The sequence below is a fragment of the Callionymus lyra genome, chromosome 7 (assembly GCF_982586985.1).
Source record: "Callionymus lyra chromosome 7, fCalLyr1.hap1.1, whole genome shotgun sequence".
NCBI lineage: Eukaryota > Metazoa > Chordata > Actinopteri > Syngnathiformes > Callionymidae > Callionymus > Callionymus lyra.
Genome location: NC_141824.1, coordinates 16,485,507 through 16,497,294, shown reverse-complemented (window position 1 = coordinate 16,497,294; position 11,788 = coordinate 16,485,507). Strand labels below are relative to the sequence as shown.

At 47.5% G+C, this 11,788-nt stretch overlaps 3 protein-coding genes across 5 annotated transcripts; 2 read left to right on the top strand and 1 right to left on the bottom strand.

Annotated features, from left to right (window-relative positions):
• Nucleotides 1–30: 30 nt before the first annotated feature.
• dvl3b (dishevelled segment polarity protein 3b) lies at nucleotides 31–5,270 on the top strand. Of its 3 annotated transcripts, none has more exons than XM_087795989.1 (14): nucleotides 31–289; nucleotides 1,208–1,277; nucleotides 1,343–1,464; nucleotides 1,530–1,778; nucleotides 2,141–2,225; nucleotides 2,292–2,361; nucleotides 2,430–2,569; nucleotides 2,632–2,708; nucleotides 2,774–2,841; nucleotides 2,910–2,990; nucleotides 4,344–4,478; nucleotides 4,562–4,729; nucleotides 4,794–4,907; nucleotides 4,981–5,270. In XM_087795989.1, exons 1-14 carry the CDS (start codon nucleotides 129–131, stop codon nucleotides 5,166–5,168), a joined length of 1,728 nt encoding a protein of 575 aa, XP_087652115.1. In that variant the 5' UTR covers nucleotides 31–128; the 3' UTR covers nucleotides 5,169–5,270. The 3 variants fall into 3 exon arrangements, with proteins under 3 accessions (XP_087652115.1, XP_087652114.1, XP_087652113.1); XM_087795988.1 differs by having other exon boundaries at nucleotides 2,910–2,996; nucleotides 4,984–5,270; XM_087795987.1 differs by having other exon boundaries at nucleotides 2,910–2,996.
• A 2,618-nt stretch (nucleotides 5,271–7,888) lies between these two features.
• mmp23bb (matrix metallopeptidase 23bb) lies at nucleotides 7,889–9,924 on the top strand. Its single transcript, XM_087794899.1, has 8 exons — nucleotides 7,889–7,921; nucleotides 8,198–8,316; nucleotides 8,417–8,556; nucleotides 8,623–8,790; nucleotides 8,853–9,017; nucleotides 9,367–9,477; nucleotides 9,540–9,666; nucleotides 9,735–9,924. Exons 1-8 carry the CDS (start codon nucleotides 7,889–7,891, stop codon nucleotides 9,922–9,924), a joined length of 1,053 nt encoding a protein of 350 aa, XP_087651025.1.
• A 205-nt stretch (nucleotides 9,925–10,129) lies between these two features.
• On the bottom strand, nucleotides 10,130–11,444 carry serp1 (stress-associated endoplasmic reticulum protein 1). The gene is made up of 3 exons (XM_087795998.1): nucleotides 11,260–11,444; nucleotides 10,782–10,854; nucleotides 10,130–10,495 (listed from the first exon to the last, which is right to left on the bottom strand). The coding sequence occupies exons 1-3, from the start codon at nucleotides 11,341–11,343 to the stop codon at nucleotides 10,455–10,457; spliced, it is 198 nt and encodes a 65-aa protein (XP_087652124.1). The 5' UTR covers nucleotides 11,344–11,444; the 3' UTR covers nucleotides 10,130–10,454.
• Between the last annotated feature and the right edge of the window lie 344 nt (nucleotides 11,445–11,788).

Sequence of the window (11,788 nt, the reverse complement as noted above, 5' to 3'; positions counted from 1 at the left end):
CTATTTCCGGTGGAGGCTGCGCGCATCTTCCTCTGTCTCGGTAGCGGAACCGTGGGACACCTGGGGCGGCTCAGCGGTAACTGCCGGACCCTCCCACAACGAACGAACCGGGCCTGAAAGAGGAGAACATGGAGGAGACGCGGGTCATTTACCACCTGGAGGACCAGGACACTCCTTATCTGGTCCGAGTCAACGTGCCCGCGCAGCGCGTCACCCTGGCGGACCTCAAGCAGGTTCTGAACAAACAGAACCACAAGTACTTCTTTAAATCCGTGGACGACGATTTCGGGTGAGTCACGTGAAGGCGATGGCGGCTCAGCAGGGTCGGTGATGACGTCATGATCGTTGACCTAAAAAATGACGAGGCACAACAAACAACATTTATTATCATTATTATGTTCAAGATGATGACGGTGAAGATGTTGATGTGGTTATGATGAAGATAATGATGATGATGGAGATGATAAAGAAGATGATAGTGAAGGAGATGATGAAGAAGATGATAGTGATGGAGATGCTAAAGCAGATGATAATGATGAAGATGATAAAGAAGATGATAGTGATGGAGATGCTAAAGAAGATGATAGTGATGGAGATGATAAAGAAGATGATAGTGATGGAGCTGATAAAGATGATGATGATGAAGAAGATGATAGTGATGGAGATGATAAAGAAGACGATAGTGATGCAGATGATAAAGAAGATGATAGTGATGGAGCTGATAAAGATGATGATGATAAAGAAGATGATAGTGATGGAGATGATAAAGAAGACTATAGTGATGCAGATGATAAAGAAGATGATAGTGATGGAGATGCTAAAGAAGATGATAGTGATGGAGATGATAAAGAAAATGATAGTGATGGAGCTGATTAAGAAGATGATGATGAAGAAGATGATAGTGATGGAGATGATAAAGAAGATGATAGTGATGGAGATGCTAAAGAAGATGATAGTGATGGAGATGATAAAGAAAATGATAGTGATGGAGCTGATAAAGAAGATGATGATGAAGAAGATGATAGTGATGGAGATGATAAAGAAGATGATAGTGATGGAGATGATGAAGAAGATGATAGTGATGGAGATGATAAAGATGATGATAGTGATGGAGATGATAAAGAAGACAATAGTGATGCAGATGATAGTGATGGAGATGATAAAGAAGATGATGATGAAGATGATGATGGAGATGTGTGTATGACAGGGTGGTGAAGGAAGAGATCAGTGACGATGATGTCAAACTGCCATGTGTCAATGGACGAGTCGTCTGCTGGGTAAGAGACACACACACACACACACACACACACAAACCTATATACACACACCAACACTCCTCTAGCTTGTTTCCTCCGAGGTGTCGGACCTGAAAGAATCGGGGTCAGTGGACTCTCTGGACACCCGCGTTCAGCCAACACCACATCGGACTGGTGGGATCGGAGACTCCAGACCTCCATCGTTCCAGTGAGTCAACTGCTGTGACACACATACAAGAACCCATGAAGTTAATTGTGGTCTTATGCCTCCAGTGGACAGGAGGATGAACTGCAGAAACGAGGCGACACCATCGGTCCTCACCTGCGTCAGTCACCGCCTGTCGCACACCTACAGACATCTTCCTCATCCGTAGGAGACAGTTTGAGCCACAGAGGAGGGGGTCGCCAACCGCCTAAACCGAGGGACGTGCAGCCCCCTGCTGGTGACAGCCGGTGTCACCCTCAGAGCAGCGAGCTGGACACCAGCAGCCTCACCTCATCTGAGGAAGACTCCGGAGGAAGGTCAGTTGTCCCAACCCATCCCAACACTAACCCCCCCCCCGCCCATTCCGCACTAGCTGCGATTAGTCGCAAAGACCCCTCAAGCACCATCTTCCGCTCCAAAAACTCTGTTTGCACAGCTGCTCTTTAATTGGCTGCTGCTGGGTCACATGATTATGAGCCTGGTCTCGGCACAGTCATATAACCGACAACTTTAGTCCGTTGTTGAGACGATGTGCGGACGAGTTGTTGCTCAGGTAAGACCAAACACTCCTTTTCCTGTGCCCCCCCGACTGCTCGTAGTCCCCCTTCGTTCCTGGTCCAGCTGTGATTGTCATTGGGTATGTCTGTGATGTCATCAGGTCTATTTGTGATGTCATTAGGTTCAGTCAAAGCAGCTCGTCGCCTAAACTGGTCAGACGGCAACGGCGTCGTCATCGTCAACCCAAGACCCCACACATGGATAAGGTACACAAAACACACACACAGACACACACCGATCTGATCGTCACCCTGACTTGGTGTGTGCTTCAGTCAGAGTCTCTCAGCAGCGTGACCGACTCCAGCATGTCCCTCACCGTCGTCACGGTTACACTAGACATGGGTGAGTATCAGCTGACGGTCAGGGAGGAAACATGAGTCTTCAGCAGATGCATGTGTGTGTGTGTGCAGAGAAGCATAACTTCCTGGGCATCAGCATCGTGGGTCAGAGCAACGAGCGGGGAGATGGAGGGATCTTCATCGGCTCCATCATGAAGGGCGGCGCGGTGGCGGCGGACGCTCGCATCGAGCCTGGAGACATGCTGCTGCAGGTTCGAGTCCCGGAGTCTCTTCAGCAGCAGCTCAGGTCTTATATTGTCGGCTCGTGTTTCAGGTGAACGACATCAACTTTGAGAACACGAGCAACGACGACGCCGTCAGGATCCTCCGAGAGGTCGTCCATCAACCCGGGTGAGTTCCTGTTAGTCCTCCAAGCCTGCAGGTGGCAGCGCTCACACCTGTGTTTTTTTCTTCAGTCCAGTGACTTTGACAGTGGCCAAATGCTGGGAAACGAGCCCTCGCTGTGGCTTAACCCTCCCTAGAAGTATGAACCCCCCCCCTGTGCTGAGAGCTTATCATGTTGGTCACTGACACCTGCTTGTCATCCACCAGGTGAGCCGGTCCGGCCCATCGACCCGGCAGCCTGGGTGTCGCACACTGCTGCCATGACTGGAAGACTCCTCCCACATTACAGTAGGAGTGTGTGCGAGTGTGTGTGAGCAGGAACGGGGTTGTGACTTGGGGTGTGTACTGAGACGTATCACAATACAGGAGCAGCAATACAATATAATTTGATACTGGAGGAACGAAGATATATCTGTAGTACTGTCTGAGTACTTGGATTTTAGATCGCATTACTCTTGACGACGTTTTAACGGCTTTCATTAAGTTCAAAATTCCAAAAAAAAGTCCAAACATTATGAAGGTAGATCAGTGCCATCAGAATATTTAATAGTTGAATTTATTTTTTCAAATATTGAAAGGTTGAAATAATTTAAATTATTCCATATTTGTTTTATTTTAGTTTAATATATAATATTTGTTATGTTTTAATTTCAATAATTCAACTTTTTATTCGTAGCCTTTTAAATTCAACATTAAAACATTCTAAGCATTTTAAATTCAATATTAAAAAATTAGAAGCATTTTAAATTCAATATAAATAATTTGAAGCCTTTTAAATTCAATATAAAAAAAACACCAGCCAACACCAAACAAGTACCAAGTTACTTGATCATACTTGCATGCATAAACGATCATGTGACGTCATCACTTCCGCATCAATTTTAATATTTTCATGACAAAGTATCAACTTTGTTTTAACGTCTGTAGTTTAAACATCTTTTACTACATCTCACGATCAATCAGTAGATTCTGATGTCAAAGGATTTAAACAGGAATGATGTTTTAATATCGTGGTCACATCATTTATCCACAATGTCTGTTTTACTCAGTGAGTTACTGGATGTTTCCTATTTTGGAGTCGCGGGTTCGAAACCTGCTCTAGAACTTTTGTCAAGCGATGTCATGTTTTAAAATTATCTTGTATCAGGTGTTAACGCTGGTTCTGTTAAAAAATGCATTTCATATATAACCTTTCAATATTAAAAAAAAAGAAATTCACCCATTCATTATTTCGAATAGCATTGATTTACTTCCATTAAAACATCAGCTTTAAAAGCTGCCAGACTCGACTGTATCCTCTTGTCCTCAGTAATAGCCAGGATCTAACAAGATTGTATTGTTCCTTTATCTGTGAAGGACGTATTGACTGCTGCCATCTAGCGGCCTGATGTTTTATTTCAACCCAACCTAGTGAATATTTGCATGTATAAACTTTATTGAACTGCAAACCATAAGTTTGATAAAAATACAATTTGATGATAAATATAATGACAAAATCGATACAGTGCTGTTTAATATCTGTACAGTATCAGGAAAAGAAAACATTAAAATGTTTAAGTGTATCGATATTTTTTCACACCTCTAGTGTAAGAGCAGGAACATGGTTGTGTGAACATTGGCTGGTCTTTGTGATGTTTCCAGGTGTTCATGAAGACGTTGGTTTGAACGTGCACTCTGACATGGAGATGGTGGTGAAGTTGATGTCCAACCCCGAGTCAGGAGTGGAAGTGCGGGACAGATTATGGCTGAAAATCACCATCCCTCACGCCTTCATCGGTACCTCGATGCAACACGTTCACACTCACTCAAGTGTGTGTCGGTCGCTGACCTTTAATGTTCTGTGGTGGGTTCCTCCGAAGGTTCCGACGTGGTGGACTGGCTGCTCCGGAATGTGGATGGGTTCGTCGACCGGCGTGAAGCTCGGAAATACGCCGCCAACCTGCTGAAGTCGGGCTACATCCGACACGCCGTGAACAAGCAGGCCTTCTCTGAGCAGTGCTACTATGTGTTTGGAGACGTCTGCGCAGGTGAGACACCTTCAGGGCACAGACGCTGCAGCAGTGACTGGTGGCAAACTGCTCTGCTCTTCAGATGTCTCTCTCTCGAGGCGTCTTGATGAACCGTCATGTCAATCGAGGGTTTCCCCCCCGACCTTGGCTCGCTGTGACGTGAGCCCCACGTGGGTGGGAGAAGCACAGAATGAAGGTGACTCCAGCATTTTTTTTTACATTTTAAATGACAGCTGCAAGATACTAATCTCACGTCAACAACTGGCCAGCAGGGGGCAGAGCCGTAGGACCGGCACCGGGACAGGAAGCAGATACCAATAATGGAGATGACGCCATGGGTCCCTTGACCCCTGGTCTCCTTGGCAACAAGGGCGCCGCGGGCGTCTCCTCCGTCACTCGGTCGTCCCTCCGTCTCAGTGACGCGATCTCAGGGGACTATTTTGTCGATGTGATGTGATCTGTGGCGATGTCATGTTTTATCAGGAAGTTGTGTGGCTGAACAATCGTTGTAAAAAAAATAAACCTTATTTATTATTTCATCATTAAAGCTGAGATTCAACACTGGACCTGTCCTGTTTTCTTTATTACTTACCTGTGCCTCGGAGCTCACATGCTGCAGGAAGATGATGATGATGATAAAGCGGATGATGGTGAAAAGGGGCGCCGACGTCACCGACAAGTGCATTGACGCGCTCGGTACAGCAGAGGGCGCCCTGCAGCAGTCAGCTGACCGCCTCCATCTTGACGGTGACCGGACGACTCGACTCCTCTGCGGTCAGACGTGACACGGAGGTTTTTTTTTTACAGCGCGAATGTATCCCGGAGATAAAACGGACATCGGATAGCCTCGAGTAACCGGTAGGAAGTGATAGCAGCGTCGCCAGCCGTGGTTCTTGTCCGCACTGCAGCACGGCGTTGCCACTGCGGCACGTTAGCTCCGGATGCTAACAGTTAGCCGTGCGTTAGCTTCGATGGTCTGCGTCAGAATCCGCGTCAATCTTCGCCTTCTTTACCGACCACCAACGAACGCTGCCGAATCCTCCTGTCACGACCGGGCGACTCTCTCTCTCTCTCTGGACCGAGTCTCCTGCACAGCAACACGAGTCCAGGTGACGCCTGGAGGTCTAGTCACGTCCACGATCCTTCACGTTGTTCCCCCCAACAATAATCGACACGAAGATCCTCGAGGACATGGATCTGATGCTCTGTGGTTTTTTTAGGTTTTGATTTTTGTGGTTTCTGGGCGAGAAAATCAGAATCTAAAGAAAATACAGTGTTTCAGCCTTACTTACCTGTGACTGTTCTGCTGACGACCAAGTTGATGTCTGTTTATATATGTTCTGTATATCTGGTGTTATACCGTTGTATTCGGTGTCAAATTCTGCTACTAAAAATACATAACGTGTGGGTTTGGTTACAGTCTGTATACACTCACTTGGTGTACATTCTGCATATTAAACAGGTGGAACCCAAATCACACACTTAAAGGTGTACTCCCACAAGGTGCTCAAGGGTTCCATGGTGGCAGATGTTTATGAGCTCTATATGCCCTCGTTATGGTTCATGTTAAATGTAGTGTTTATCAGAAAATGAAAAACAACAAACCTATCGTCACTCGGCAGTATGTACAGTATACTAGCTGCTTTTCCTGTGAAGTACAGTGTTAGTGTATAATAGAGTTCTTGCGAGAGCTCCATCACCTAAAGGGCTACAAAGAGCCCTGGGATTCAGTCAAAGAATATTGGCTCACGGGTGTAGACATTGAATTTCTACCCCCCCAATTACTGCTGTCCGTTTGCTCAGTACCACCTATTGGATCTGTGTTCGAGCCGGATTTAAAAACCTGTTTCTAAACTTAGTTTTTCTCGCAAACATTTCAATTTGAGTTTATTTTTTAGCCAATTCTGCCTAAACAATGACTTGCCCTTTACTCGTCACTGTCAATTGGCTCCTGCCAGTGGGGTTTGACCCTTGGATTGCCTCTCAGGCGAGCTGACCCGGTGACTGAAAACCAATGTGTTTGTGGTGTTCCTTGTGGTTTTAGGTAAAGGATGCCAGAAATATAGCGGGGTGCTCCTGTACTCGGAGTGACCCGTTTTAGCTCGATGCAAAGAAACTGGGGTGTACGCGGAAAATGAAGGGCGACGGGAGGATTAAATGGTTCGTTTGAAAATAATGGGATGTCTATTGAATGGTCTTCTTGGAACCTGATAGTGTAAGTTCACCAGCGTGCAATTTGGCACTAAAGAAATCCTTTTTTTTGTTTGTATTTCCCAAGAGTGTCTGTCTACAGTGTTAAATTTGATGGTGTAACTGTGTTAACACGATCAAAATGAAGGTGATTTTTGTTCAACAATAAAAGTTATATCGAAGACTGAACTCAAGATGTGTTTTGTCTTGTCTTGTTAAGTTGGTTATTAAGTTCCCTGAGTTCCGGTCTTTCCAGAGGAAGAATCTTTTCTTTTGTCAACATTTGTGTATTGCAGACACACATGTGTCCTGCTGGTTCCCTCAGGTTGAAGACTCGACACATTCAAACACGAAGAACAAACACCTCGGGTTCCCACGTCTTCGCTGTTTGCTCTCGTCGTCATGGCGACGGCTTCATAAATGGAGGATCTCAACTGCTGCTGGTCTGCAGTGGTCAGCACCTGTCCGTATCACAGCATCAGGGTCAGTCTCTTGACCGGCCACTGAGGTCCAGTTTTAATGTTCTGGGTCACCACGGCAGGACGCCACCTACAGCAGACCCCTAGAGAATGCTTCACTAAGCCTGGATCTGGATCAGCACAGAGCAGCAGGACCAGGACAACTGGACCCACAAAAAGTCTAATGGGTCTGAGCACTGCAGCTGTTTGCACAGATGCGGAGAACATCTGGAGCCCGGGGGACATTAACTCCGGAAACACCCCTGCAGCCTCCTGAGCAGGTCCAGATGTGCACAGAAACCTGGAGGTTCAAAACCCGAACCGGTCCGGGAGGCGGAGGGTTAAACTCGCATTCTTTATAGGAGTTTGAGCGACGGCTCACCAACACCTGACCCCGCCCCCCTGCGCTGCAGCCGAGAACTTCCTCCCGTCTCTTCTAGACTGGACCGAACTTTCCCGACTGTCCGGAGCTCACGCTGGGGAGTCTGCGATGAAGATGAGTGTGATGATGATGACGATTATGGGCGTCATGACGGCGGAAGGAGCCGCGATCAGGTCACAGGTGGGTCACAACTTTTTCAATGAGTGTCACTGACGGGCGCTTGACACGTCACGTGACTTAAATTAACGCGAACAGTTGGTGTTTTTTTGTTTGAAATTTAATAGACGAAGTTATAATGTATTGACAATGATCGAGGTCTGGCTCTGTGGACTCTGGAGTCTCTGGGGTCAGGAGGTCAGGAGGGGTCCGTGTCCAGTTCTGGACTCCACCTGGTGTTGCCCCTCGGATCAGGACACCGCCTGGTGGCAGTGTAGAGAACGGCACCCTTTTTTTCAGGCCCTTGACGAGGTGAATGTGCCCCCTGATACCGGACTGAACAATGAGTTCACCAGACACAGACGCTACACTGTGAATCCCGTGGGTCACAAGTGGACACACAACAACCTCACCTACAGGTGAACACACTCACACTGACACACAAATGCAGTTTAGAAGCCACAACAAGTGTTTGTGTGGGAGTGTCTGTGTAAAAGTGTGTATCCGTTTGTGTGCGAGTACCAGGATAAGCAGGTTTCCCACCAGCCTCAGTGCGGAGACCACCAGGAAAGCGGTTGCCATAGCTTTTTCCAAGTGGAGTGACGTCTCACCTTTGACCTTCACTGAGCTCAGGGACGGCCGAGCCGACATCAGCATCGGTGGGTGGTGTTGTTTGTGGATCACAGATAAGTGTGTGATATTTTATATGCATATGTGTGTCTCAGGTTTCTTCACCTTCAACCACAGCGACTGCTTTTCGTCTCCTCTGCACCCTTGTTTCGACGGCCTGAACGGCGAACTGGCCCACGCCTTCCTACCCCCCAGAGGAGAGATACACTTCGATAACCACGAGTTTTGGATCCTCGGGAAGTCCAGATTCAGCTGGAGACGAGGTACTGGACCGCCGTGCGTGTTTGGGGTTCTGTGCGACCTGCGACCTGTGTGGTTTTCTCAGGGGTCTGGCTCAACGACCTGGTCCAGGTGGCAGCTCACGAGATCGGACACGCCCTCGGCCTCTGGCACTCCAGTGACCCTCGAGCCCTGATGCACCCGAATGCCACCTACACGGGCCAGCGGGACCTCGGCCAGGATGACGTGTGGGGGATCCAGAGACTCTATGGTGATCACTGACACTGATAAAGAGGCATGTTAGCACAAGCTACAATGGAGCAGAATTAAATCCGTCGCTGCAGAATTTACGGAAACCAAAACGAAAGTTTTCATTTGCTGGAGTCGACTGTATCTTCTTGTTCACAGTCAGATGACCATTGCCATCTAGTGGCAGGAAGATTTACTGCACACAAAGATGAACAAATGCCTTGAACAGTTGCAAGCTTATTCTAAAAAAATGGTTCATTTTATACACACTTACTAGCAATATAATCCATTAAAATAATGACAAATAAAATACTGCAGATGACAATGTAGCATCGGCTATTGTTGAAAGTTCTAACACAGTCTCGCTGAAGGCTGCGTGGACAAGAAGCGTGGCTGTGCGTCGTGGGCACGTCTCAACTTCTGCGAGAGGAGGAAGACGATGATGAGGAAGAACTGCCCTCAAAGCTGCGACCTGTGTTTTGGTGAGTGTGTTCCATCCATTGTCTGGTGTTCCATTTCAAGTTTTCCCCCCCTGTGTTCCCAGAACCTCCAGAGGCAGCAGCAACACCCACAGCGCCCCCTGCCAACCTGAAGGTGAAGGTGGTTCCTCGTGGCAGATTGGTCGGCTTCCGTTGCGGCACAAAGACCCTGCGCTCGCCCCCCAAAGTCAGGTGAGGTGGCTCAGAAGCGCCCCCCTTTATGAAGCAGGTAGTAGTCATCCATTTTTTCCCCTCTCCAGCTGGTTCAGAGACGGGGAGCAGATCTCCGCATCCGTCCCGGGCTACATTGTCATGAAGGACAGAGACCTCCGGATTGTGGCCAACGAGTTCACGGAGGGCGTGTACACGTGCCGGCTCCAGCACCGTGGTGACGTGGTGTCGGCCAATTCGTGGGCCATCAGACTCAAGCCTGAACCCTCCAATAGCTGATGACGCCACAGGAGCGCCATGTTAAGGTGGTGCCCCCTGCAGGAGTTGCCATGTCAAGTCACCCCAAAAGCAAACAAACGCTTCCATTAAAAAAACATGTTGACAAGGTTTGGACGTCATTCAAGGTCACGGCAGAGACACGTAAACACATGTTGAAACCCAACACAAACGCACACGTTAACAAAACTGCACACACACAAAGGCGTCTTCAGAAATAAACTTTATTTTGAAAATCCTCCCAGGGATGCTCATCCTACTTTGAAGCAGGCGGAGCACAAGATGATTGACAGCGAGGAAGATGGCAGGACTTTGACCCTCCCTCACTCGATAGTGCTATCAGAAGTGGGCGGGTCTTAGGCACAGGTAAACAAGGCACAGAGACCAGATGTGTGTTCCCCAAGTTGGTTTGTCAACCTGGTGACTGGTGAGTGGTGAGTGGTGGTGGGGGGGCTGGATCCAGACATTATGTGTTTGTGTTCGGTTGGTCGTAGGTCAAAGTTCAGGAATGTTTAGAGAGTGGACGGGCTGAACTACATTCCCATCCGGATGCTCTGGATGATCTGGAAGATGGCTGCAGGAGAGAGAGAGAGAGAGAGAGAGTTGTGATGAATCGACGACAGGTTTGGATGTCAAGTCACTTGTCAAAACATTATTAATCAATAACCAAACGTCAATATTGACAGATTAAACAAATGCAGAGGTTGAGAAAAAAGTCCAAGAGACGTGACAACAAGAGATGAGGATCTAGATGGAGATGATAATGTGGAGAAATAAAGAGCATGATGATGATGATGATGATGATGATGATGATGATGATGATGATGATGATGATGATGATGATGAAGAGCAGCACTGACCTGAGCCACAGACGACAAAGATGAAGAGAGCCAGCAGCCAGGGTCCGACTCCTTTGTCTTCTGTCATGTTTCTCTGGAACACGACAGTGAGAAGTTAGTAGAGGGACTTGAACCAACAACCTCAAGAGGCACGAGCGTGTTGATGCATCAAACTGACGCGTGTCTCCCCGCTGACGTCATCGTTTCCTTTAACCCTACTATCGAAACCGACTCCCAGTAGTTGATACTTAATGTACTTTTTTTTTTAAACGTAACAAAAGTGATGACGTCACAACTGAAAACGTGTTTAACAGGCATCAGCTGACGTCACACTTGCTCGAATTGATTGGCGATTGATTCGTTTATCGATTACGGAAGAGTTGTGACTATAGGTTCTGCTACTTCCAACCGAAACCGTCCTCGACTACCGGGCGGGTTTTTAACCACGACTACCGAGCGTATCGACCGCAAACACCGGGGCAGCTGTGACACGACTCACCGTGGATTTGGCCACGTTTCCTCTCTGCGTGATGTTCTTGCTGTGCTTCTCGTTGGCCATCCGGATCCGCTGCTTGGCAACCATGGTGACGTGTTGTTGCGTTCTACCTGAAGAAGTTGTTGTCGTGGCTCGGGAGCTGCTCCAGGTGTTCTCCTCGTCGGACTGGACTCTCCTGCTATTGTCGACGTACTCAAAAAGATCAAGCCACGCCCCTCCCGTGGATGCTGAAAGTTAAGCTAGAGAATGTACGAGTTGCACTTCCGGCTACAACTTTTTAAAAAACCACGAAAGCGGTGCCGAAGAGAGCGCCCCCTGGTGGAAGGAGAACAATAAGACAAAGTTGACGATGTAAATCGGCACAAACGTTGTCAAACTAATCGTCTTTATTTTCTTTTATAATGCTTTAAAAATTGCGGGACTTCTTGGTTCAACAAAAAAGTCGTATAATGACATAACACAACTAAAACATAAAGTTATTCGACGCCTCACGCAAACGTCCTCCGCTTAACTCCGTTGCGAGCTTTTAATT

Coding starts and splice junctions, on each gene's coding strand:
- mmp23bb (XM_087794899.1), top strand. CDS start 7,889: ATGACGGCGGAAGGAGCCGCGATCAGGTCACAG. Junction 8,317..8,416: donor CACAACAACCTCACCTACAG/GTGAACACACTC, acceptor TTTGTGTGCGAG/TACCAGGATAAGCAGGTTTC. Junction 9,667..9,734: donor CGCTCGCCCCCCAAAGTCAG/GTGAGGTGGCTC, acceptor TCCCCTCTCCAG/CTGGTTCAGAGACGGGGAGC.
- dvl3b (XM_087795987.1), top strand. CDS start 129: ATGGAGGAGACGCGGGTCATTTACCACCTGGAGGACCAGGACACTCCT. Junction 1,278..1,342: donor ATGGACGAGTCGTCTGCTGG/GTAAGAGACACA, acceptor ACACTCCTCTAG/CTTGTTTCCTCCGAGGTGTC. Junction 2,842..2,909: donor TGGCTTAACCCTCCCTAGAA/GTATGAACCCCC, acceptor GTCATCCACCAG/GTGAGCCGGTCCGGCCCATC.
- serp1 (XM_087795998.1), bottom strand. CDS start 11,343: ATGGTTGCCAAGCAGCGGATCCGGATGGCCAACGAGAAGCACAGCAAG. Junction 10,855..11,259: donor GAAACGTGGCCAAATCCACG/GTGAGTCGTGTC, acceptor GTCGTGTTCCAG/AGAAACATGACAGAAGACAA. Junction 10,496..10,781: donor CTTTGTCGTCTGTGGCTCAG/GTCAGTGCTGCT, acceptor TCTCTCCTGCAG/CCATCTTCCAGATCATCCAG.